Source organism: Prinia subflava, chromosome 3, assembly GCF_021018805.1.
Source record: "Prinia subflava isolate CZ2003 ecotype Zambia chromosome 3, Cam_Psub_1.2, whole genome shotgun sequence".
Lineage (NCBI taxonomy): Eukaryota > Metazoa > Chordata > Aves > Passeriformes > Cisticolidae > Prinia > Prinia subflava.
The window spans coordinates 45,823,868-45,846,698 of NC_086249.1; the positions used below are offsets into that span (position 1 = coordinate 45,823,868).

The window sequence follows — 22,831 nt, forward strand, 5'->3', positions numbered from 1 at the left end:
CAGGCAGGAGGAGATGGCTTCTAGCAGGGTGCCGGCTCCGGAGGATTTTCCCGCAAGGCTGTGCTCTGAGCACTGCGGGCTGGGGCAGGCACTCCCAGGGGATGAACAGCCTGGGTGCAGCTCGCCTCTCCCGGCACCTCGCTCCTCTCAAGATAAGTTAAAACCACACAGCCTTGTCATTATTCGAAAGGGTCTGGCTGTCTGAATGGGTAAAAGAACCAGCTGCATTCCTAAGTGCATGGGGAGATTTTGTAAGTGAATTATTCTGTGCTCAACCTTCTTTTATGTGATTGTCTCCTGCTACTTTCATCTATAATTTTCATTATTAAAAAAAAAAAAAAAAAAAAAAAAAAAAAAAGTGAGCAGAAAAGTCTGTCAACCCACAACAGGTCCCAACACAATTTCAGTGCCAGTGGAACTGTCTGGTAAGGTCCTAAAAGCACACAGGGGGCTGACTGTTGTTCCACAGTTGCCCAAGACTAGATCCAAGTTTATAATTTCAGGTCCTGCTGAGTTGTAGGTTTGCTATTGCAGGAGCTGCAACTGTTAAACACACAGGGCATTTCATTTTGCTAAAATCCCCCATGGCCAAGCTCTTTTCTGCTCAGACCGAAAGCCCGGCAGAAAGACAATCTCAGTACTGCCTTGGCAGCCTTTGAATGTAGGCATTGGAAGCAAAATTGTCTTGGAAACAAACAGAACCCTCTAGGAAAAGGTCTGGTGTGTCAGTGAAGCCCCAGCAACATTTGTCTCATCCTGGGTTGGAATTTCTCCCCTGATAAGGCTGCACTGGGAACCCAAGGGGACAGGTGTCTCCACAGGAGCCTGTTGAGACATCATTCAGATTAACAAGCTGACGACAAACCCTCTGCTCTGATAAACCCTCTGACAGTAGAGTGAAAGGTGCTGTGCCAGTGCTCCCAGGTTAGCCAGCTCACAACCAGCCACATCAGTATGGTGGGCTTGAGGTCTGACACGTTCCCCAGGTGTTCGGCTTCCCTCCAGCTGCATGAGGAACGCATCACCACTTTGTGGCAGCATCCAGAGGAGATGTGGGGTCCGGTCCCTTTGTGCTCAGCAGGACACAAACAGTTGTTCACCCACAGCAGCCTGTGGGCCAGCTGAAACCTGCTGGCTCTGGGCAAGCAAGGCACCTTGTCCAAAACCTGGTGTCAGAATCCAGCCAGGTGAACCTGCTTCTCGGAGTGCCCATTTCTCCCCCAGGGATGCAAAGGGAGGCTGTTGTTGCTCTCAAAAGGCATCTAAGGGACCATGAAATGTGAAAGGGCCTAACTCACTCCTCTGTGGTGATTTACAGTATTACGACTACTTTGATGTTTCTTAGTCTATTATTTCTAGCTGGGTCTTTTCAACTGTGACATTTTGTTGACAGCCCCCAAATCTATCTTAACAATTGACAAGTGGAGTGAAAACCGTATTAAGGTTCGCAGTCGATGAATACAAACCTGCTAGGAAACAAGGGCTGGGAGCAGTGTCATTTCTCTCCCTTTTCTTCAAGGCTTAAAGGTTTGTGCTTACTCCAAAATTGTAAGCCCTTTGCAAAGGGATTACTATATTCTGCATCTCCACAGTGCTGGTGCAAGGGAACTCCTGGCTGATTGGTGCAAATGATAAGTGACAGGCATCACACTCTGGTGTGATTATGCATGTTGACATCCTTCACACGGGTCAGGTCTTCAATCTGTGCCAATGCACATAACTTCATTAAAGTCAACTGCTGCAGGACCTCCATTTTCACTCCTTCCACCCAAGGGAGTGCTCAGGGGTAGTAGTGGGATTCAGCCCACTCTGGAGGATCTGTGGCTGGTGATCAGGCATGAGTGTCAGAGATGTGGCATCATGGAAAGCACTCAGTGAGCAGCAGAGGATAGGGGAGACCTGGTACACTCCAGGGAAGATTGCACCAGCTTCTGCTGACACAGACCTGCAGCCAGACCAGGGGGCACTCCTGTAAAATTATGCAGAACGCTGTCATCATCATCACACCCTGGACCTCTGACAATGACCAGAGCCCATCACTCATCTCTTCTTTTAGGAGAGATCCAGAGGTTGGTAGAGAAGCACACACTTAGAGAGAAACCCATGTATTTCTTCCCACTGAAAGGCTCATTAATTGGGAAGGCTGATGAACATTTTCTTGTTTCTTAAAGGGCAAGATGGTAAAAGTGTCAGCACAGACACCTCTATTGATCTGCTGCTATTTTCCCTGCGTTTGACAGGCTGACATGGGTGACTCTAGGAAAGAAAGACAATTTTGCAACTGTCCCCCTCTGTTTTGTTGGTTTGGCAGGAGTATGAATGGGAGGGGTGTTTGTTTCAGAGCCTTTGTCCTTTTTGCCGCTTTCTGCTCTTTGTCCTCCTACAAAGCTTTGCCAGACATAGCAGCGTCTCACAACATAGTGCTATGCTGGGATCAAAATTCACTTGCCCAGCAGTGAAAACCACTTACTTACCACACTTCTATAGGTCACCTTCATCCTCAACCATATTATATACACTACTTTGTAACCTGTCTTCTTTCAAGCATGTGGTCAACTTGACATATTCCCGTGGAGAGGTATAGCTGGGCAACAGAGCTCTCTAGCCAAATGGGTGCTCCTTCCAAAGCCTTACTGATCAAAGGAGCAACACTTATACTGCTGGCTACAGGTCCCAGCATGCAGGGGAAGTGTAAAGGTCCTCCACTTGCATGGAAGAAATGGACAGGGTTTTCTGATCCTGCAGAGGTGAGGCTTAGTGAATTCCTGTACATTTGTGACCTGTCAATAATAATTCTCCCCAGAATTGCAAACTGGAAAGAAGTTGAAGTTGGGGGTTATCCTCAGTCCTTAGGATCAGTCCCTGTCCCAATAGCCAGCCCCACATGGCAGGGATAGTAGTGCAATCACCTTCCAGACAGGTGCTGATGCTTCATGAGATGCTGCATATGGCTGGGTAAAACAGACCTTCTTCATTCAAGGAGTTACTAGGTTTGTACACACAATTTTTAACTCTTTGGGGAGTGTGAAAACTGTTCATTTAAATAATAAAAAAATGTGTTTACAATATTCTTTTACAAAACACCAATCTTCACCTCTGTAGGACTTCAAGGAACTTGTTGATTTACAAAAAAAGTAATATTGAAACAAGGTCATAAATAGTTTAATCTTATATTCTAAAAGGGTCGTAAATGGTTTATGGGTCCAAGTTGTCTTTCAGCTAGTTTTTAAAGCAACAAGCAAATCTGCTCTGACTTTAGGAAGGGGTTGGAATCCTGTTATAAGAGTTTGGGTCTGCACCCAGTGGCAGCCAAATAGCGTCGTAATCCACTTTATCCCCAGGAGGATTAAAATACTAGAGTGCATTACACCTCCATGAGATCCATTTATTTGGTGCAAGGCAGGAGAGCGACTCTGAAACCTGCTGCTGCCAACCCCCAGACGCCACTGTCTCAGCCCAGACAACCTCAAATCTCCCATGCAGCGCTGTGATTTGGAGACAAGGTGGCACTTGGCCCCAGTGTCCAGCAGGATTGTGACGGCTGCGGTGAGAGGATCTGTAAAATGCTCTGCTACCTGCAAACCCGGGCTCCTGCCTATTCCCCACCCCAGCTGTGGGCTAGGGCTGTGTGAGCACTGTGCACATCAGATTTTAAATCCTTTCATGGGGATGTGGGTAGCAGCAGGCAGAGCTTTGTCCCCCCTCCTTCAGCCCTGCCTCTGTTTGAAGGGATTCCAGCTGACCCCGAGCACCCCAGGAACCTCGCTCTGTCCTGAGGTGTGACTTTGAGGGTGCCCTGCAGAGGGGAGGCACAGCACGCTCTGTCAGCTCTCCCCAGGGGCTCTCCTGGCCCAGGAACCCCTGTCTCCAGCAAGGCACTAGCCTTAAGCCTGCAGGACCGAGGGCAAAGGGCAGCACGGGCTTCGCTCCAAGCGCGCTGCAGGGCAGCTCCGGGCTCCTGTGTGGTCTCACAGAATAACAACCACACTGTCTCCTTGGGAGAGGGAGGGAAAGAGGCCCCACCTCAAAAGTTTCTGTGTTATTAGGCTCAGGCTTCCTCCTCCTCACCTCCCAGCCCACACCCACTGTGGAAAGTTAATTACCATTGCTAACTGGGCCTGAGTGTTATGCTACAGCTCTGGAGGTGGGATAGAGTAGGCAAGCACTGAGTCCTTTCCTACCCACATTTGATTTTGAGAGTGAATTTGAGGCAATAGCACGGGGGTAATGGTTTTACACTGAAGGAGGATCGATCTAAATTAGATATAATGAAAAAGGGTTTTTTATGGTAAGGGTGGTGACACACTGGCAGTTTTCCCAGAGAGGTGGTTGATGCCCTGTACCTGGAAATGTTCAAGGTCAGGTTGGACAGGGCTCTGAGCAGCCTGATCTCGTTGAAGATATCCCTACTCATTGTGGTGGGGCTGAAGCAGATGGCCTTTAAAAGGTCCCTTCCAATTCAAACTATTCTAGGATTCTCTAATTCTATATTAAATCTGACCTGGTTGCAGGACATTTGAAGTCAGATGTTATCAATGGAAGACAGTACTATTATTTTAATATTAGAGAGACATCTCTCCCCTTGACACGGTGTTTGACAGCAGGGTGAGAAGTGGCCATCAGAGAGTGCCACATACTCCTTTGTAATCCACTCCCTCTGATATAGCTCAGTATATCAGGAATTTCTCAGGTTAGACATAATAGCCCAGGTAACTCTCTTGGGAGAAATCCTGTCCCAAAGGAATTGCTGTGACTAACACAGAGGGTGCAGAAGAAAAAGGGGTGTTCCAATACAAGGCTTGATTACATGAAATCAGTGGCAAGGTCTCAGTCTGCTTCCCAGCAGATCAAAGTCACACTGAATATGGTCCTGCAAGTCCCAGGTGCTAAAATGTCCTCAGTCAGGTTCCCAGACACCATGAATTTTGCCTCAAAGTCAGAATTTCCAGAGAGTATAATTTTTTGTTTAACCATTAAGATTCTCACCTGGTAGGAAAGAACTCCCAGCATATGTAGCTGGGTGACATTTAAAAGTTTCATTTTTTTCTCAGAAACTATCTGAGGTTCTTAAGTAATGCAAGAAATTGAGTTTAAAGGTAGTGCATCGGCTCCCAAGAGCTCCGGTAAAATGAGGGAGAGGAGCTGCTGTGTCTGCGCCCTGCCTTCCTGGGAATTTGGTGCTTCCTATGCTGTTTAAAAGCCCATAATTCTTGTTCTGCCTGGCTCAGAGTCGAGGCTTTGTGTCTCTTTTGGCAGCCCCAAAGTCATCCCCTCACAACAGGAAATTGCCATCCCTCAGCTGAGTGCATAAGAGAGAAAAACAATCCTGCAATAATTTCACAGGGTGGCAGTGGGGGGAAGACAGTCTTTATGCAGCTTTACTGGGAACTGAGTGAGGAAGTGAGGAGCAAGGGAGGACACAGCCATGCTCTCCTGGCTGCATGGGGTGGGGTGTTGAGGTCTGCTGCTCCCCTGGCACGGTGACCATGGGAGCAATGACCGTGATGGGCTGCCCTTGGCACCTCTTGTGGCACTGGCACTGGCACACGTGGTGTGGCACAGAATGGTACAGAGCCATGGGTGTCAGGCAGCACATGAGCCACCAGGAAGGAGGGAATTCCTTTGGAGAGCTGAACAAGGTCTAAGCAATACACTGGGCCTGCTTTTGCTGTGATTTTTTGCAGCAGAACTGAGCAGAGCTGAGCCACTTCAACTTCTGATGGATTTAGGGGAAGCCACTTGGGTTTAGCTGAACTTGACATCAACTTCCCAGCCCACCTCTGTGTGGTGGTGTGTTTGGAAATAAAAAGTGCAAATGTTCAGTCATTAAACACCTTATCAGACTACATTCTTTTTCTTTCTTTCTATAGCTTGCCTCTTTTTGATAAGTATCTTTTCTTCTCTGTTCTTACTCTTTTTAATGCTCCACATTCCCTGCTGTATCAGAGTCTTAAAGCAAAAGATTCTCCTTATCTGTTGTTCAAAAATCTAATTTGGGGCTTTTCTTGCTCCTGCTGAAAGGAAAGCATCACTAACTTCACTGAAGCTTTGGATGTCTTATTTTCCTCCAAGCTGTTTCAGAAGAAATCTCAATCATTCAATCCTTGATGCCACCAATTTCGCTATTGAGAGATGAAGTTTCACTTTAACATATCGGGGCAAGACCAGGAGAGTTACAAAAATCAATGAAACATTGTGCCACCAGCCGTGGATGCAGCTGGCGAGGAAGCCAAGGGCTTTACATGCCTGCAAAAATCAATTGCCATCCTGCACTGGACTGGAGGTCGAGCAAACAGGTCCAGCTGAAGGAGGCACAGCCCTTGTTGTCCACCCAGCATAGTGAGGCATGGAAATGATCCCACCAGCTCCCAAAAGAGAATATCTGCTCTCTGCTTTGGTGTGGCAAAGCAAATCCACTTTCAGCAGGGATTTAAGCTGGAGGTTTTGTGTACGCACCACCAAAGTAGACACACGTCCCTTCTGCTTCCACCCTGCAAGGGCAAGCAGCTGGGCAGAGCAGTGGCTCAGCTGTTTTTCAGAGCCTCACACAAAGCTCTTACCCCTTGGGATTATTGAGGGCTGTGCTGGATGGAAAAATTTCTCTTGTGCATGGAGACTTCCTGAAAATCGCTCTGGGTGACCTGCTACTAGCAAGCACCTGCAATGTTCCTGCTCAGCTCTCCCATAGCATTCTCCAAAGAGGGAAGAGCATCTTAGCACTGCCAATAGATTTCCTGTCACATGTGCAGTGTATAATTTGAAGTACTTTTATTTATTTAGAGGCATTTCTGAGCATCTTATGTAACATTAATGGATTTATCTTTAGTTCTCCCCTTTCATCTCAGAAACACCATGAAAACGTCACTGGTGGAGAACAGCAGGGACCTCTGAGTACTTTGTATGTTTATTTTTGTGTTCTTTTTTTAAGAGACAGAAATGTTTGAAACAACTTGGGGAAGAAATTAACCACGTATTTCCATACCAGATGCAGTGCTCTTAGTTCTAGTCTTTTCTTCCAGAGCGATTTCATTCTGAACCGATCCAAACTGAAACCCTTTTTCACTTCCAGATTGGCCTCCTCAATTAAAAAAGAAAATAAATCATTCAAACAGCTTTAGTATTTCACACACGGAAATATTAGGGTTCAGAGTAGCTGATGAAGTGCCCATCAGCTCCTAGTAAATGCACAGCTGAGAAGAGACACAGGTCCTTGTGAATATTTTAAACACAAGATCACACACTCTTTCACATCAAATGCCAGCTGAAATGTAAAGAGAAACAGAGAAATGGAGCATAAATAAGACAGAAAAATATTAAATTGGTAACATCTCCTTGTGCAAAACACAAATGCTATAGATGAGCAAGGAGGCGGATGCTACAGAGCAGAAAAGCACATCAGCAAAGGATGAAAATGTTCTTCCACTCCTGGGAACCGCCATGTGGAAAATAAGCAAAGTAATAAGCGTAAAAATGGAGTAAATGACCACCACACAGGGATTACATAGGGCAGCTGGGGTAAGGGGAAGGTTACGGTCACCTTCAGGCTTTGGGAAAATGAAATGGGAACAGCAGAATGGTGCAAGTGAGGTGATCACGGCAGTACCCCAGGCTCAGCAGGAGCACTCAGGGGCTCAGTGTCAAGCACAAACACAGATGGAAAAATATGGGTGTTTTGCAGGATCAGATACTTACTCAGACATTCTAAAAATCATCAAACCTGATCCAGCAAAGGACCATATGAAAACCTGCTGGAGTTCAGCAGACTTACCCATCTCTTCTGAAGGGTGCAGGGCAGACTGAAGATCTCCTCCTCAGCAGGGATGTCTGAGTGCTGCATTGCAATGTCTGCCCAGCTGAGGACACCTGGTTGCACACAGGGATGTGCTGTCTATGCTGGTTGGGCTCCCCTGTATGAAAAGGCACACTGCAGGCCGGGGGAGTCCAGGGAAGTCCGGGCTTACTTGTAAAAGGAGGGCAGCACTGTGAGTTCCCTGCTGCTTCTGCCTGAGAGCTGAGGCTCTCTCTGTGGTGCAACATCCTCAGGAGTCTAGGATCAGGGAGATTCTTCGTTCTCAATGAAAGACTGTTTGTCTTGCCACCAACAATCAAGGAAACTGGAAGACTAGCTTGGAATGTCTATGTCATTTTTGTCTAGCTGAATTAGGTTAAATTGACCCCACTGATACTCCACAATTCCTTTGACTCACACAAAAGAAAAACCAAGAAGGACAGATGTATCCTTAAGGCAAATCCAGAAGTTTGGGCACAGTAACAGCAAATATTATGTTTGCTGTTTAGTACGGGTTCAGGTAAGACAGTTTCCTTTCCACTCCAGAAAATAAAGCTTTTAGGGAGACTTCAGATATAGCTGAAAAAAAGGTCTGACAGCATAACTGCATGCTGAGAGCTTTCAATTTACTTCTACTAGAAGGAACTCATCACAGGAAAAAAAGTAGAGAATTACTTTTTGGACAAGTTGATGACAGAGAATTTCAGGCAAAGGGAGTGAATAAAGCATGGATTTTATTACCTTTGCCAGGTAAGAGGGACAAAGGGCACCTACCTGGTAGATAAGCTCAACATGAGCCTGCAATGTACCCTTGGAGCAAAGACCAGCCTCATCCTGAGCTCTGTTAGCAAGACTGTAAACCAGCTGCAGTGCAGCTTCTGAGATGGCATCCAGAACTGCCCACCTGAATTGTTCTGACCCTGCAGTACTCCATGAAAACAGAATTTGGTGTGAACAAGGAGGTGCAGCAGCATGAGGGTGTCAAGAGCAATCTTCGAACATTTGCCTCAACAGTGACCAAACCAAAGAAAATTTTCATATCAGAAAAATGTAGCTGAAAAGAATGAGGAAGGCAGACAGAAAGTCATGTGGGACACACTTGGGAATCCAAGGTTCAGCACAGGAGACAGACAGCAGTGAAAATGTATGGATCTATGCCAGTTACACAAGTATCTGGTAATTTAAACTCATCAGAAATGCAAATCCTCATGGTGGTCCAAAGCCCAGAGACATCACCAGCTAATTAAATCAGTCTGGACTGGAAAAGAGGTCACTGTAGCAGATGAAGGATGGCAAAAGAGAGTAAGACCTACTCCAAAATATGCTCTGGGACAAGCACCCTTATTTGTTATTACAAGCAATACTAAATAAATTCTGACAATGAGAAGACAGATTGTTCAACATCTACCAGAAAAGACTTTGCACCAGGACACAAGTGTAAATATGTTCCTAAAGAGAGCTGAGTGGAGAAAATAATACAGAGCAAGTCACACGTAGAAAATAATCCACTTGGACAAATCTTCCTTTCATTCTCCTTATGGGATGGCTTCCAGCAGAAAAAAATTTTCCAAGGCTTAGTCAATTAACTGCTTCATGATTACTTTCCCCCTATGGCAGAATCCCTGATGCTTCAGGAATGCTTTTGGAGGTGCAAGCTGTGTTAATTCACTGTGCAAAGAGGCACAAAGCAGAGAGGTTACTTATGTAGTGTGGTTTCTGTTCCCTGCCTGGATTCTGGGTCTGCTCACAGGCTCAATGGAGTCTGTTTCTGTTTGTCTTTGATCACTGAAAGGCAGATGTGTAGCACAGATTTTGGTAACTTAGGATGAGATAGCATCACAAGAGATGAGGAAATGCTGATTTCCCCAGTCTTTTTAGGCTGACTCATGTTTTGCAGTATGGAAGTCTGTGGGTGACTTGTGTTTTACTGAGGGGCTTTGTTGGAGTAAAATACTGCCATTCCCCATGACTTTGATGGTTCCTTAAAAGCTGTCACAGTCCTGGTGCTGCAGCGGCAGAGGGGCAAACAAAGCTTGGTCCTCAGGCCACCCCCAACCCATTTCACAGGCTTTTGTGGGTTTATTAAAATAGTTTGCATTTGTATGTCAGACTAGAGGGACAGCTGAAATACAGTACATGTTGTTCTTTGCTGCCTTGGCAGTGGCTATGTTGGTCCTGGAATCAGGAATGTCCCAGGCCACCACAGCAAGCTTCACCATAAGGTATCTGACAAGAGTCCAAGACACAGGTCCTTCAAAACTATTTTGTTTCAGTTTTGTTGGCTTAGGAGATAAGTTCACATCTTATTTTCTTTCCTCACATTCCTATGAAATAGTTGTGATGTGGTCAGGATATTGTCTGGCTCATTCAGTTTCCTCTCTGTCATTATTCTGGCAAATGCTTTTTGGGGATGTCTTTACCCCTGTTGAGCCAAGCAGTCTCATATAAATATTTCTCTCAAGACATCAACTCAGGCTTAAACTTCTCATTTTTTGTGCTTCAGGGAGTGATTGAAAGTACAAGTTTTTCACAGCCACACGCCAGCCCCAGCAGAGTGCAAATTCAAAGAAGCCAGCAATGCAGCAGGTGCACATTCCTTACAAATAGTACATGTCTACTTGCAGACTATTCATGGCTATGCCCAGGTCAAGATTTAAATTGTGTCAAGAAAACAGATGCAAATAATTTGCAGTAATTTACCATCGCTTCTTCTGGTTTCCCCCATACAGCCAAACTGGAACCCTTTGTCCAATTACTATTCCTGCCTGGAGTCTCAGGAGTCTAAGTCACATGGGAAATGATACAGCTGTAAAAGAAAACAAAACTTTTAATGAGTTTTTTCTGCCATAGAAAATATTTCAAAAAAAGAGACTCAAAAATATTAAGCTCGTGAATGGTTGCACAAACATAACCCACTGATTTGTAAATAACTGATTATAAAGACTGAATTTTGTTTCAGGCTGTTGGTAAAAGATGAAGGCACTATCAGAAAACAGATCTGAAAGCAGCTTAATCTCCAGAAGCTTCACAGGGCAACTGGAGATAATTTATACTTGCAGCTAAACATGAGCTTACTGGTGAGGTATCTCTTAATAATTTTTAAGCTTTTAATGATTTTTTAATAATAAACCAGTGATTAGAAAAGAACATTCCAGTTCGCAGATAAATCCAGGCTGTGTCTGGATGTTTTGCTTATTTGCTGCTTTAACTAAAGCAACTTCAATTTGCCAGAGGCCAATGAACAGCCAGTAGCAAGAGAACTCTGTCTGATGAAGCAGATGTTGGGGAAGGGAAAACCTTTTCATTACTCACTCATAGGGAAAATCTGCCAAAAGCAGCCTTTCAGCATTTTTTGTAATAGTAACTTTTGCTTCTTGGCTTTTAGAAGAAACTTGAAGATCAAGTAGCTTCTGAGTAATTTTTTGTGGAAGAGCACCTTGAGGCTCTCTACAGGCAAGTCACACAGTGGGTTGCAGCCTCCTTCAGTCCTGGATGACCCATAGTTACAGCTCAGGTGCTCCAGGAAGACCTGTGCCACCTGGTACTTGCAAATAGCTGACTGTTAAAAGTTGAGCAAAAATCTACCCCTCTGCAGCCAAGAAGTCCTATAACTTAGGTCTGGTTTTCGTGGGTTATGTGTTTGCCTGGTGGGGAACAACCCTACATCTTGATGTGCACCACCAAGATTTCGCCAAGACCCATCCATCTGTTCCTGAGTTCATGGGCAAAATGAGCCTGAGCTCCCTAGACAGCCCTCGTGGATGACTGACCCGTCGGAGCCCAGGTTACAGGGAGCAGTGACAGAGTTTGCTGAGCTTTCCTCTGTACCCAAAACTGCCCTTCCCCTCCATGTACAAACACAGCCTGTGGGCACACCAACAGCCCTGGCAGGCTGTCTGTCTCCTGCCCCTCTAGGTCCTGGAGCAGGGGTGCAAGAATAGATGGGGCAGAGATGCAGCAGAGGCTGGATACCAGCCAGGCTGAGCCTAAATAACTGCATCAGGCAGGCGCTGTGCCTGAACTAATAAGCCCTGCAGGAGACAGGATCTGTTCAACACAGCATCCTGCCAAGGCCTTGTGGTCTGTCTGCCTCCAAACCTGACAGGTCTATCCATGTGCTGCAGCACTCCATCATGCTGCTGGAGCTGCAGGAGCCATCATCTAGCTGGGGTGCTCTGCAGGAATCTTTGGTTTGTCTCTCTGTAAATTAGTGAGGGACAATATTTCCTGACATCAGTTAAGTGGTTTGGGGTGGAGGCCAAAATGGTTAAATCACCTGTTTAGGTTAACCTTCTGTGTGTGTGCAAAGGACCCATCTGCAAAACTGATGCTGTTGCCATAAATACTGTGAAGCTGCCAATCTTTTTGGTGTCAGTAAGGCCAAAGGATATGCTCTACTGATCTCACAGCTGTAAATAGGTAAGAAACAAAATGAGGATGCTGAAGCTTAACTGTAGCCATCTAAGTTTATAAATTTTTTTTACCTTAATCCCTTAATGATGATTACAATGTAAGTAGAAAATATAAAGCATTCTAGGAGCAGTAAGTAATACTTAGAGGGCTCATTAATCCACAGTTAATATGCAGCCACCACTGAGAAGAAAAGAAGCAATCATGCCGCCTCAGCATTGTGCAGTGTGCCAGGAGGGAGGCAGAGGATGCCCCCTCAGCCTGGCACTGTGGGAGGAGGCAGAGGAGCACAGAAAATGAGGGTCTGGAGTAGACACCACAAGGCAAACACAGCTCCCTTAACCTCCCTTGTCGTTGTGCATTGAGGCTTGGGGCCAGAGCTGTGCCAACAGCTTGACTGTTTTCCCTAACAAAAACAGCAAAGTTGGCACCTTTTTCTTTCAGCTTCCAACCCAAGCAAAATTCTGCCACCTAGATCACAGGTGAAGGTTGTGCTTTGGAAAAGTGTATGTCAGTGCAGCAACCTCTGTGTTTTTCCCTTGCAAAGGCAAGACCCTGGGGAGCTCAGTCATAAATCTTCTAGGCTTCACCACACCAATGACTCGATAGAAAAATACATGTGTGGAAGTATTTGCCAGCCTTATCTTCACCAGTAAACAAAACCAGTCTTCATCATGCTGGGTTTTCTTGGTGGTTCCCTGTGCACTACAGTGATAAGACTGTCTCATTCTGTCCCAAGTATCATGAGCTGCCAGACCTGAAGAAGAAATCTGTGTCTGCAGTGCAGCCACCCAGTCTCTGGGCTTTGATTATGGGAAGGGGAGTTAATTCTTATTAAAATGTCCAAATATAACATGGAAAAAAAAAACTTCTTAGCTCAGTGATCTTCAGGAACTTCTTAACTGGCAGAAATGTCCAGGGTGTACGGTGCACTGCCTTAGGACAGGGCCAAACAAGAATGGAGGGGCATATCATGCAATAGTAGATGTACACATCACAGTCAAAGGCGAGATCTTCCTTTGTCCTGCCAGGGAACTTAATTTTTCTGATACTTTTCACTATAGCAAACAAGTAGTGAGGCTGTCGCAGTTCCATATGATTTTTTTTCATGCGTTATCTTCACTTTCAGTGTGCAAGACCAGGCTAAGGCTGACTGGGATGCAGTACAGTGTCATGGCCAAATCTCCAAACAGGAGGTGGTTGCCCTAGCTGTAAAGCAAAGAGAGGAGCAAGAGCAGGAAGCCTTTTGTTTTGATGGGCTTACCCCTCATACCCTGTCCCTGAGGTGAAGAAGGAAATAAATTCATGTGCTCAAGGCGTAAATCCTTCTCTGGACAAAACCAGCAGGGGTGCAGGGCCCTTTGATGTCTCAAGCCTGCATCTGTGCTCTGTGGCTCACACATGGGTGCTACCCATGGTGGAAAGTGACTTCTGGTGTTCTGCAGTATTGGCAACCACCCCAAACCTCATGGCCAGGGAGCGGGGAGTGGAGACAGGTTATCTCCAAAACATAACAGCTTGCTGCAGATCAGCCCCCTCCTTCCTGCTCTGTGCTGCCCTTGTCACTAGTGTGGGTTTATCTTCTGTGCCTACACCTAATGCAGGAGCTATGCCCGGGGAACCAATAAATGCCATACTTTTTATGTGATGCTCCTGATTTTCCAGAATTTTTATCCAAGCATAATCTATTGGTGTTATTTAATTACCATAAAGCAGCTTCCTTATAGCATGCAAAATATATCTATTTGCCTTTAATTTTGCAGCATGGTAATTAACTACCAACAAATGATTTAAAACATATTTACAGAGGGAAATGTCGGAGATGCATTATTTTTTCATGCCCAGTAAATGCACTCACAATAACCAATTTGGTATTTAATTAACTCGCTTATGAGCTCACCTATGAGAAATATTGTTTGAGAGAACGTGTTGGCTATGATGCTCAGGCAGGCTCTCAGAGGGAGAATGCACCAGCTGCAGGTCAGCAGCAATTTTTGTTTTATTATGTTTTGCTGTTTGTATGAGCTTAATGTAGTTATGGCCTTCACATCATTTCAAAGTTAAACTATTAAACATGCAGAAAATCGATATGTAATAGAAGAATCTTCATTAAGTGAACCATAAATCAACTCTTCTGTAGACAGAGCAGGTACCAAAATCTTTCATAGAGCTCCTGGCCTGTCATGATCAGAGGAGAGGAGATGGTTACCATGAATAACACATTTCTTGTTTCAGGCCTGGGTTAAGTAATACATGCACACTAACAAATATTAATTAGGAAGGGAATTTGCACCCATCAGGAGCTAGTAACAGTGTGGTCCCTCTGGTGTTCCTTCTGCTATAGCTCCCCAGATGAGATGGAAATTGCACAAGTTAAATGGCACTTCCATTCCTGTTCCTATTTGAAATTTCACTGACATAACATAAGATGAAACTTTGCTGAGGGTACACTGACATTTTCTTGCCTCAAAGATATAAATCCACATCCTTTAAAGATAGAAGAGGTTCTTATGGCAACCTAACCAGGCTAGCCGCACAAATCCAAAACCAAGATCCTTCCTCAGGAGCTCAAGGCCATAACTTCAGTTCCCAGATGTCTTTTAGAAAGTCCTCTGGTTTGGACACAATGACTTCAGTCAATAGAGATCACGTGTCTATCGGCAAAATACGATCTTTTTAGAAATGGTACTGTCAGCAGAAAAAAAAGTGCTACATTTGATTACCTCGGAAGGCTTTGGCAAGACTTGGAAGGCATGGTTCAGTGTTTCTTCTTCCTGAATGTTAACAAAACAGCAGCAAAGTTTGTATCCATTTGGTACAGCTTTGCAGCAGGCTTGCATTCCCTCGGTGTTCATCACATCAGCCTGCTGCCTCCACAGCCCCTTTTCCCTGTGCCCAGCTTTTGCAGGTGCAGTTACAGCTCATCTTGACTGTTGGATCAGCACTTTCTGCCCTCTGAGGCTCTGTGAAAGTCACCCCAGCTTGCAAACCTCCTGACTGATGCTTCAGCACTCTGTAAAAGCCTGTAAAAATATGTCTGCACACACCACTTACCCCACAGCAGTCCCAGCTCTCCCCACTGCTTTCCCACAGGTGCTTGAGCATCCTGCCCCACTTTGCTGGATTGCTCCTTTTCTTTTCCCCCAGTCACCTCCTGACCCATCCAGCTGGCTTCCCCATCCAGGAGAGGGCTGAGAGCACTCTCCCTGCACAGCATCTGCTCCTGCAGGTTCCTGAAGCAGCCCTGGTCATCCTCTATCATGGGGATCAGCTGAGGGCTTTCTGCTCTCTTTGCCCTGGCCTTACCAGCCTGGCAGAATTAAAATACTTTAATGCTACTTCTGCTCTAATTAAGTATTGAAGCTCCTGTTTCAGGGGACTGCTACAAGATATTATTGTACTTTTTTTTTTTTTAGCCTGTAGTGTATAGTCTGCAGCTCATTGATCTGGAAAATATTGTGTTCGTCATTGGCAAATATCTAGGCTTCCCTAAAATGTCCCTCGAGTAGAAACTCCCAGTTGACTTATAAATATTGTCACCTGCATTTTAGAGCTGGAAAAACCAGGGCCTTTCTGAGGTTAAAGCAAGGTCTGCAACACAGAAAAGAGAAAACTCCACTCTCTTTTCATTAAGATGTTCTCAGTAATTTTGTGGAATGAGAGATGAAACCTCTTCTGAAGTCAGAGAAAGTCTCACGGGCTCAGCACTTAGAGGTTCACACTTCCCATTAGCTGAAAGAAGGGGGTTTTTTTGAAGCTGATCAAAATACATTTGATGTTGAAGTTACAGAAAGCCATTAATTATTCTGGGTTTGGAGATAATCAGTCCAGGCACCTGTTCATACAACAAGCAGCAATAGAGTGCTAAAAAAAGAAGAAAAGTAAATGTAAGCTGATAGCATTTATAGTGAGGAAAAGGTGCCCTTTGAAGGACAAACACAATTCCTTATTTAATTTCGAAGTCCATGAGCTTTGTGAGAACATCCCAACTCCTGTCAGGGCTGTTTTGTTAGCCCAAACAATTTAGAAATTGAATTAAGAAAGTTACTTTCAAATCTGTGCTGTATCATCTCAAGATTGTACTAAACTTGTTATACAAAATAGAAAAAAAATGAAGACATGTTGAGTGCCTGAGGGCAAAAGTGCAAATTTCATGCAAGATGCCTCTGTTTGTCCCCAGGGGCAGTGCTTGGGCAGTGCCTGTGGGATGCTGCCTTCCAGCTGTGCCTCTGCTGCTGCTGGTCATGCAGGAGAGACCTACAGCAAATGCCTTCTGCTGATTATTTAAGAGGAAGAGAGAAGTTTTGGTTGAATTAAGTCTGTGGTAGGATTTATTTAGGATTAAATTGCAGCTGAGTTTAATGTTCCTTTTGAACAACTGGGAGAAGGTTGTGTACATTTTCTAGAGGTTTTATCCACCTTTGAATCAGAACTGAAGAATGAACAGTCTGAGTGGGAGATGGTTTCAGTGCCAAATGTAAGGACTGGGTTTTGTTCTCTCCCCAATGGATGGGCAGGTAACAATTCCAAGGCATGAGAGATGCATGGCAGCAGCTCTGAAGCTCAGCCTGGCTCTTTGGCCATTCTACAAACTGAACTCCCTGGAGAGCAACAGGGTAATTGTCCTGGAAGAGGACAAATCTGCATTTTTCTCATCACCCAAATTCACAGAAAAGTTGATGATAGTGCAAGGCTTGTACTTTTCTCCTGTCTTTTTCTTGCTCTTAGTACAGCCAAGTGGTGTGCTGTTAATGGACATGCATCAAACTGCTTGAGACAGCATGTTCAGCACTGAGAGCAGGAAATAATCATTTCAGGGCCACTGCTAAGAAAACCTGTCGAAATGTCTTGGGGCAGAGTGAATATCTAGTACTTGGGGATTAATTATCTGGAATTTAATGAGGCCAAAAGCTAGGTAGCAATTAAATGTCTGTAGATGGAGAGAGTAGTTTCATAAAAGACTTTGGTGGTGAGGCTGGCTTAAAAAGATTTTGCTCTCCCATCTCAGGCTGTTACCAGTATTACTGGCTTTAGGGATGTGCTGTGAACCAGGTTGCTGAAGGGATCTGCAGTGCAAACTCTTTTGGGGGATTATATGTGAGGTGTAACATTTCAAAATTAGACTTAGGTTTCTGCCAAATTGAAGGGAAAAAGGAGACTGTGTGTGCCTGCAGCATGTATGCCCTTACACACATCAACAGAAATGTGTTGCAGAAGTGATGTTTGTACAGTATCAACATCTTAGACTGGTGGGTTATGTATAAATAAGAGAGGGATGGGAAGTAACCTCTTTCCTAAAGTTAATACAAACGACTTCTTCAGTTGGTTAGGGTTAGCTCTTGCCACAGCAGTTTCCCTTTGGAGAGATGTAGCTAGGGTGGTGCAAAGAGAACCAGGCAGTGAGCTGATTGCTCAGGTGTGTGGATGATCAGGAGTTCAATTTTCATAGGTACATAAAAGGACAGTGGTTTTTAACAGTAAATTAAACTTTGATAAGTCAACAGGAAGTCCTATTTTCTTTCTAATTTATGTTAAGCCATGATCATACCCATGTACTCAGCACTGGTGAAGCTGCACCTCGAATCCTGTATTCAGTTCTGGGCCCCTCAGTGTAAGGACATTGAGTGCTGGAGAGTGTCCTCAGTGGAGCTGAGGAGGGGTCTGGAGCACAAGGCTTATGAGGAGTGTCTGAGGGAGCTGGGGGTGTTCAGCCTGGAGAAAGGGAGGCTCAGGGGGGACCTTACCACTTTCTACAGCTCCCTGAAAGGAGAGTGGAGCCAGGTGGGAGTCAATCTCTTCTCCCAGGTAACAAGAGACAGAACAAGAAGAAATGGCTTCAAGTTGTGCCAGGGGAGGGTTACATTGGATAGCAGGAAGAATTTCTGGCCTAAAAAGGTAGTCAAGCATTGGAACAGGCTGCCCAGGGAAGTGGTTGGGTCTCTGGAGGTGTTTAAAAGAGAGGTAGATGTGGTGTTTAGGGACATGATTTTGTGGTGGTCTTGGCAGTGCTGGGTTAATGGTCAGACTCAATCTTAAAAGTCTTCTCTAACTTAAACAATCCTGTGATTCTAAGAAATATGTGAACAACTCCCATCTACTGTTTTTAAGAAAATTATGTTGGGCAGTAAAACTTCTGATCACTGTATGACCTGCCATTCAGGGGTCTATATGACATTAGCCAAAATCCAGTCCTATTCTCTCATCCAGTCCAGCTTTTGTGCGGAATTCATGTTTCCCTCTGAGTACAATAACAATATCACTCCAGTTATTGCTGTTGTAGCAAGCAGATCAGACATGCTCCCTGGCATCTCCATACAACATATTAATTCTGATTATGTAAAATATTACAACAATTATTGCATCAAACAAGATGCAGACAACAGGATTAAAACACTATGGCATGACACATATAATATGAAATTACAGACACATTATTTGACTAGGTATTACATTAGTTTGCATATGGGACCTAGGAAAAGACTTGCAGCATCAAAGCTCATTTTATTTTTTAAATCAAGAATCAGAATATAGCCACTCTGGGCTTGAGCAGAGCCCTTCCTTGCCACTTATAAAAAGACTGATGGTTTTCTTACAACCATGAACCAGCTCTCCATCACATATTTTGTTTTTTAAAGCTGTAATGAGATCAGACATAGCTCAGCTTTCCTTAACTCTCCATGGGCTTGTATCAACGCAGATGTTCATTAAGAAGAGATAATGGTTTAAAAGCTCTAATTTTGTTACCCTCTCTGCCATCTAAACTGATCCTAATGTGATTAGGAAAGTCCTTTCTTACTTAGGCAGGGTCAATTTGTCTCCGAGGAGGTAGGGAAAGGAGACATTGAGGGTGCCAGTGCTGGCTCCGTGCTCAGAAATGTTATTGTGCAGACTTATTAATGCTGTGCCCTTCATCACATCCTCAGGCAGGGGAGGGCAACCCACTTTAGTCTTTCCTTATTTATCTGCATTTATCTGGGAGCAATGGGCTACCACACCTCCACAAGTGCGCTTTATAGAAAAAGAGGCTCCCGAACCTGGTCATTGAGGCTGCACCCATCACATCTGATTTATCACAGCTCCACCTCAGTGCTGTAAAGGACCACAAGAAACCCAGTGACCCAAGAGCAAGCTGCAGAAGTGTTGGCACAACAGGTTTGGGTGCCAGAGCTCCCAAGCATTTTGTGTCACACTGAACCAGACAAAAAGTTAAAGCAGTCATAAGGAAGTCAATAGACTGAGATACCCCAGGTTTCAGTGGTCCCCCAGTAAATAGGAGATGGATAAGTTCCCATGAGGGATGCTGGCTAAGCCAGTGTGGTAGGAAATTGTGCTATTTCCTTTGCCTGTTCATGAACATGACCTGCTGGGGACGGAGGGCAAGATCCAGCTCCTAAAATACAATTCGATGCTATTTGGTCTCTGACTCCAAAAGACTCATCTGATCACTTGGAGACAATAGGAGTGCCTGTACACCAAAGCTGCCACTGAAAATGTGTAAATGTACCCAGTGGGCCTCTTTGCCCAGGGATGATGTCCTCGGACCATCTTGCTCAGCTCTGCATCTCCCACTTGTACATCCCTGGGTGCAAAATCAGATAGTCCCAATGGACTAGGTCCTGTATTTAATCTGTGGGTACCCAACACAGACTGACAGTCTAGAGGACAGGAAAAGACACAGCTCCCTAGCAGCAGCTTTCAGTCCATGTTTCATCCATTGCTTACAGAGCAACTTGACAAGTAAGAAGTCTCTCCCAAAAGGGAGGGAGCTGCACCTGCTACCTCCCACAGGAGTGCCCCGGGAGTGATAGAACAGATTGAAGCAGGGATCACCTTCCACTCTTTCCGTTGAAGCAAGGTCATCATGCAGACAAAAACACAAGCGTCTTGGGATAGAAAAAATATCATTCAATACCTATGTCTCTTATGGAAACAGTGAACCACAGCCTGGTTTTTCTCTCTCCTGTAAAAAAACAAGCCACAGAAACTGGGGCTCAGTCCTAAATTTATCTTCCTTCACGTCAGCACAAAAACTGTGAAAGCCTCTACTGTCCCCATGTTTTCCTGCTCCTAGCAGCTCAGCTCTGTGGAATGGCAGCAGTGGAGTTATCCTGGCTTTGTTCAGATAAGAATTTGGGTTTACAGTGGTTCACCCTTTCTGTACAGTGCTTTCTCAAGGTTCTCTTTTATGCTCAGTGCTGGAGAGAAAACAACAGCAGAAATAATGAGGGTGGCACAACACTAAAGCAGCCAAGTGAGAAATGTAGCACTGCAGTGCAAACGAGACTCATTCTGGCCACTCAGCACCCGCTCCTCTCCCTGGAGCCGCAGCTCCGCTACCAGCGGTCTACAAAACCTCCAGGTGCCTCCACTGAACGTGCCTCAGCTGTGTCACCTGCCCACAGCTGAGCATGCTCAACTGAATGTGACCCCTTAGCTGGTGTGTGCAGTTGTGTGCATGGGATGAGGATGTATAACAGGAAGCCAGGTTTGCCTGAGATACCCTTGCTCCAGAGTGTCAGTTTCAGGAAACAAATGACATGAAAGGAAATAATGCACTCCTATGACTACTGCATACACTTAAAATTAATTCCCTGTAACTGAAACTGGTCACTCACATAAATCTCACTCTGCTTTTAAGCTAGGACATAACCTTTGCTTAATTGATATTCGTGCCTGAAGACGAAGAAATCAATTTGGCATGTCTAAGGAGCCTTTAGGTTTTTTGCATAGAAAGTCCTACCCTTCTAAATGAGTTTGTCTTTTTATAGGCTTGGGTTTGTGAAACAGAAGATAAACCTTTAATAGTTATGTGCATAGATGTAGCCTTTCTTCGTAGGTTTGGAAACAAAAACACCTTCTGGATACATCCTTTCTCTGGTCAAATGCCTGGGCATATGTAAACTTGCACAGTTAGCTCCCATTCTTTCCCTCACTGTCTCACTATTCCAGGGTAAGATGTCCATTTGTAATTGTTTATCACTGTGCACACGATCAAGCCCTGCAGAGGCACCTGCTGAATGGGGATATGACCCTTCCATTCCCATTTTATTTGTTCTTTAACCACTGCCCACCCAGTAACATCCTCAGATTCAGGTGAAGGTGAACAAATGAGGTGGGAAAGCTCATTTTAACATCAAGCCTGCAATGTGGGCGTATCAGCATTAAAAGATACAATGTGTGAGCAATCTCAGCCCCATTTCTGACTGACTGGAGTTTGGACGTGGTTAGCAATGCATGCTCACAAGCATGCCCTTCCTTAAAGCTCTGAACTAAGCAGTGGAAGAGCCAGGAGTCTGTGCTAGGTCTTGAAATGAGCTTGTACAGCAGGTTCGGTGCATGGTTATCATGCCTTGTTACACACACTGCCTCATGTCCTACAATTTATGTGCTAAGTATTCCTAATACAGCAACAGCATTGATTTCAAGGGCAGTTTGCAAAACGGTGTGACTCTGCAGCTGACAGGGAAGGTAAAACCTGAATGCCCTCTTCTAGACATAGAAGGGCTGCAGTACAGCTGAGGAGTTGAAATCAGTCCAAAAGCTGCTGACAAAATGTGCACTTGAAGGAAGAGAGGCTTTTAACATAGCGCCTTATGAAAACAAACACGTACCTGACATGTAACTGCATCTTGACATAAGAGGCCAGAAGAAAAAGCCTTTCACAGGAAAGTGCTTATTATTTTCACTTTCAAATGACCAAGTGCCTAGGAAAGATGTCAAAAGAAGTCCCTGAAGGCTGTCAGTCTCTGTGCAGCCATTAACCTTCAAGGGCTTGGGGAGCAGGACACGATTTCCCCTGACGTGGATTTTTACCTTTCTCCTGCACATGCTGAGCAACCTCTGGGTGTGGGAAATTCAGATGTGGCTCTATCTACCAAACCACAGCAGGTCAAGGCCACAACACCAATTTGCAATTATCCATGCAGTGTAATGGGCAGGATTCTCCCCGGGTTTGGCACATACCACCAAACATTCTCCTTACTTGCCTTGGAGAGACCAGGAGCTGTTTCCAACAGACACAATGTAGAGGCCACTCTGTGTGAGAGGTAAATCAAACCACAAGGACAAAAGATGTTCCACTTGATCTCAGGGCCAGGAAATGATCCCTGATTTGTTTTATTCACTTGTATAAAGGTAGTCTTTGCTGATAAATTAGGGATGAGCCAGCGTGGGGCCAGATAGATGGATCAGGAAGAGAAAGACTCAAAGGGCTTGAAGGTTACCAGGGAGGTCAGAGGCAGGAGCAAAGTGGATTCATCTCACCTTAGTGTAAGAACTAAAAACCTGATATCTGCATCTGAGAGCAGCTTCGTCACCCTCAACTCCCCTTACAGGCAGGGGAGAGAAATAGCCAAGTGAAACCAGAATCAGGGCAATGCCAGACCAAACTGGAAGTAAGTTTAGCTGTAACTCTGACACTCTAAGGCTACAGATGGTTCAGCTCAATCCTTATGCTATTTCATGCAGTCTTTTCTAAATTTTCCACCTGCATTCCTTTAACTGCAGTCACCTCTGTATGGTCAGTAGCGAGGAACTCCAACAAAAGGGCATTTGCAAGTCAGTTTGGGCTGATACTGCTGTCACCAATATTCATTTTCACATGTGACTTTCACAAAAGAGTTGTAGATTATC

At 44.9% G+C, this 22,831-nt stretch overlaps 1 protein-coding gene across 1 annotated transcript in view; it reads left to right on the forward strand.

Moving 5' to 3' along the window:
• The window catches only part of SIAH3 (siah E3 ubiquitin protein ligase family member 3), a 39,336-nt gene that overhangs the window by 1,449 nt on the left and 15,056 nt on the right, over positions 1 to 22,831 (forward strand). Inside the window, 3 exon segments of the mRNA XM_063393529.1 lie at positions 15,555 to 15,567; positions 19,204 to 19,239; positions 21,230 to 21,250. Coding sequence (XP_063249599.1) covers positions 15,555 to 15,567; positions 19,204 to 19,239; positions 21,230 to 21,250 — 70 coding nt within the window.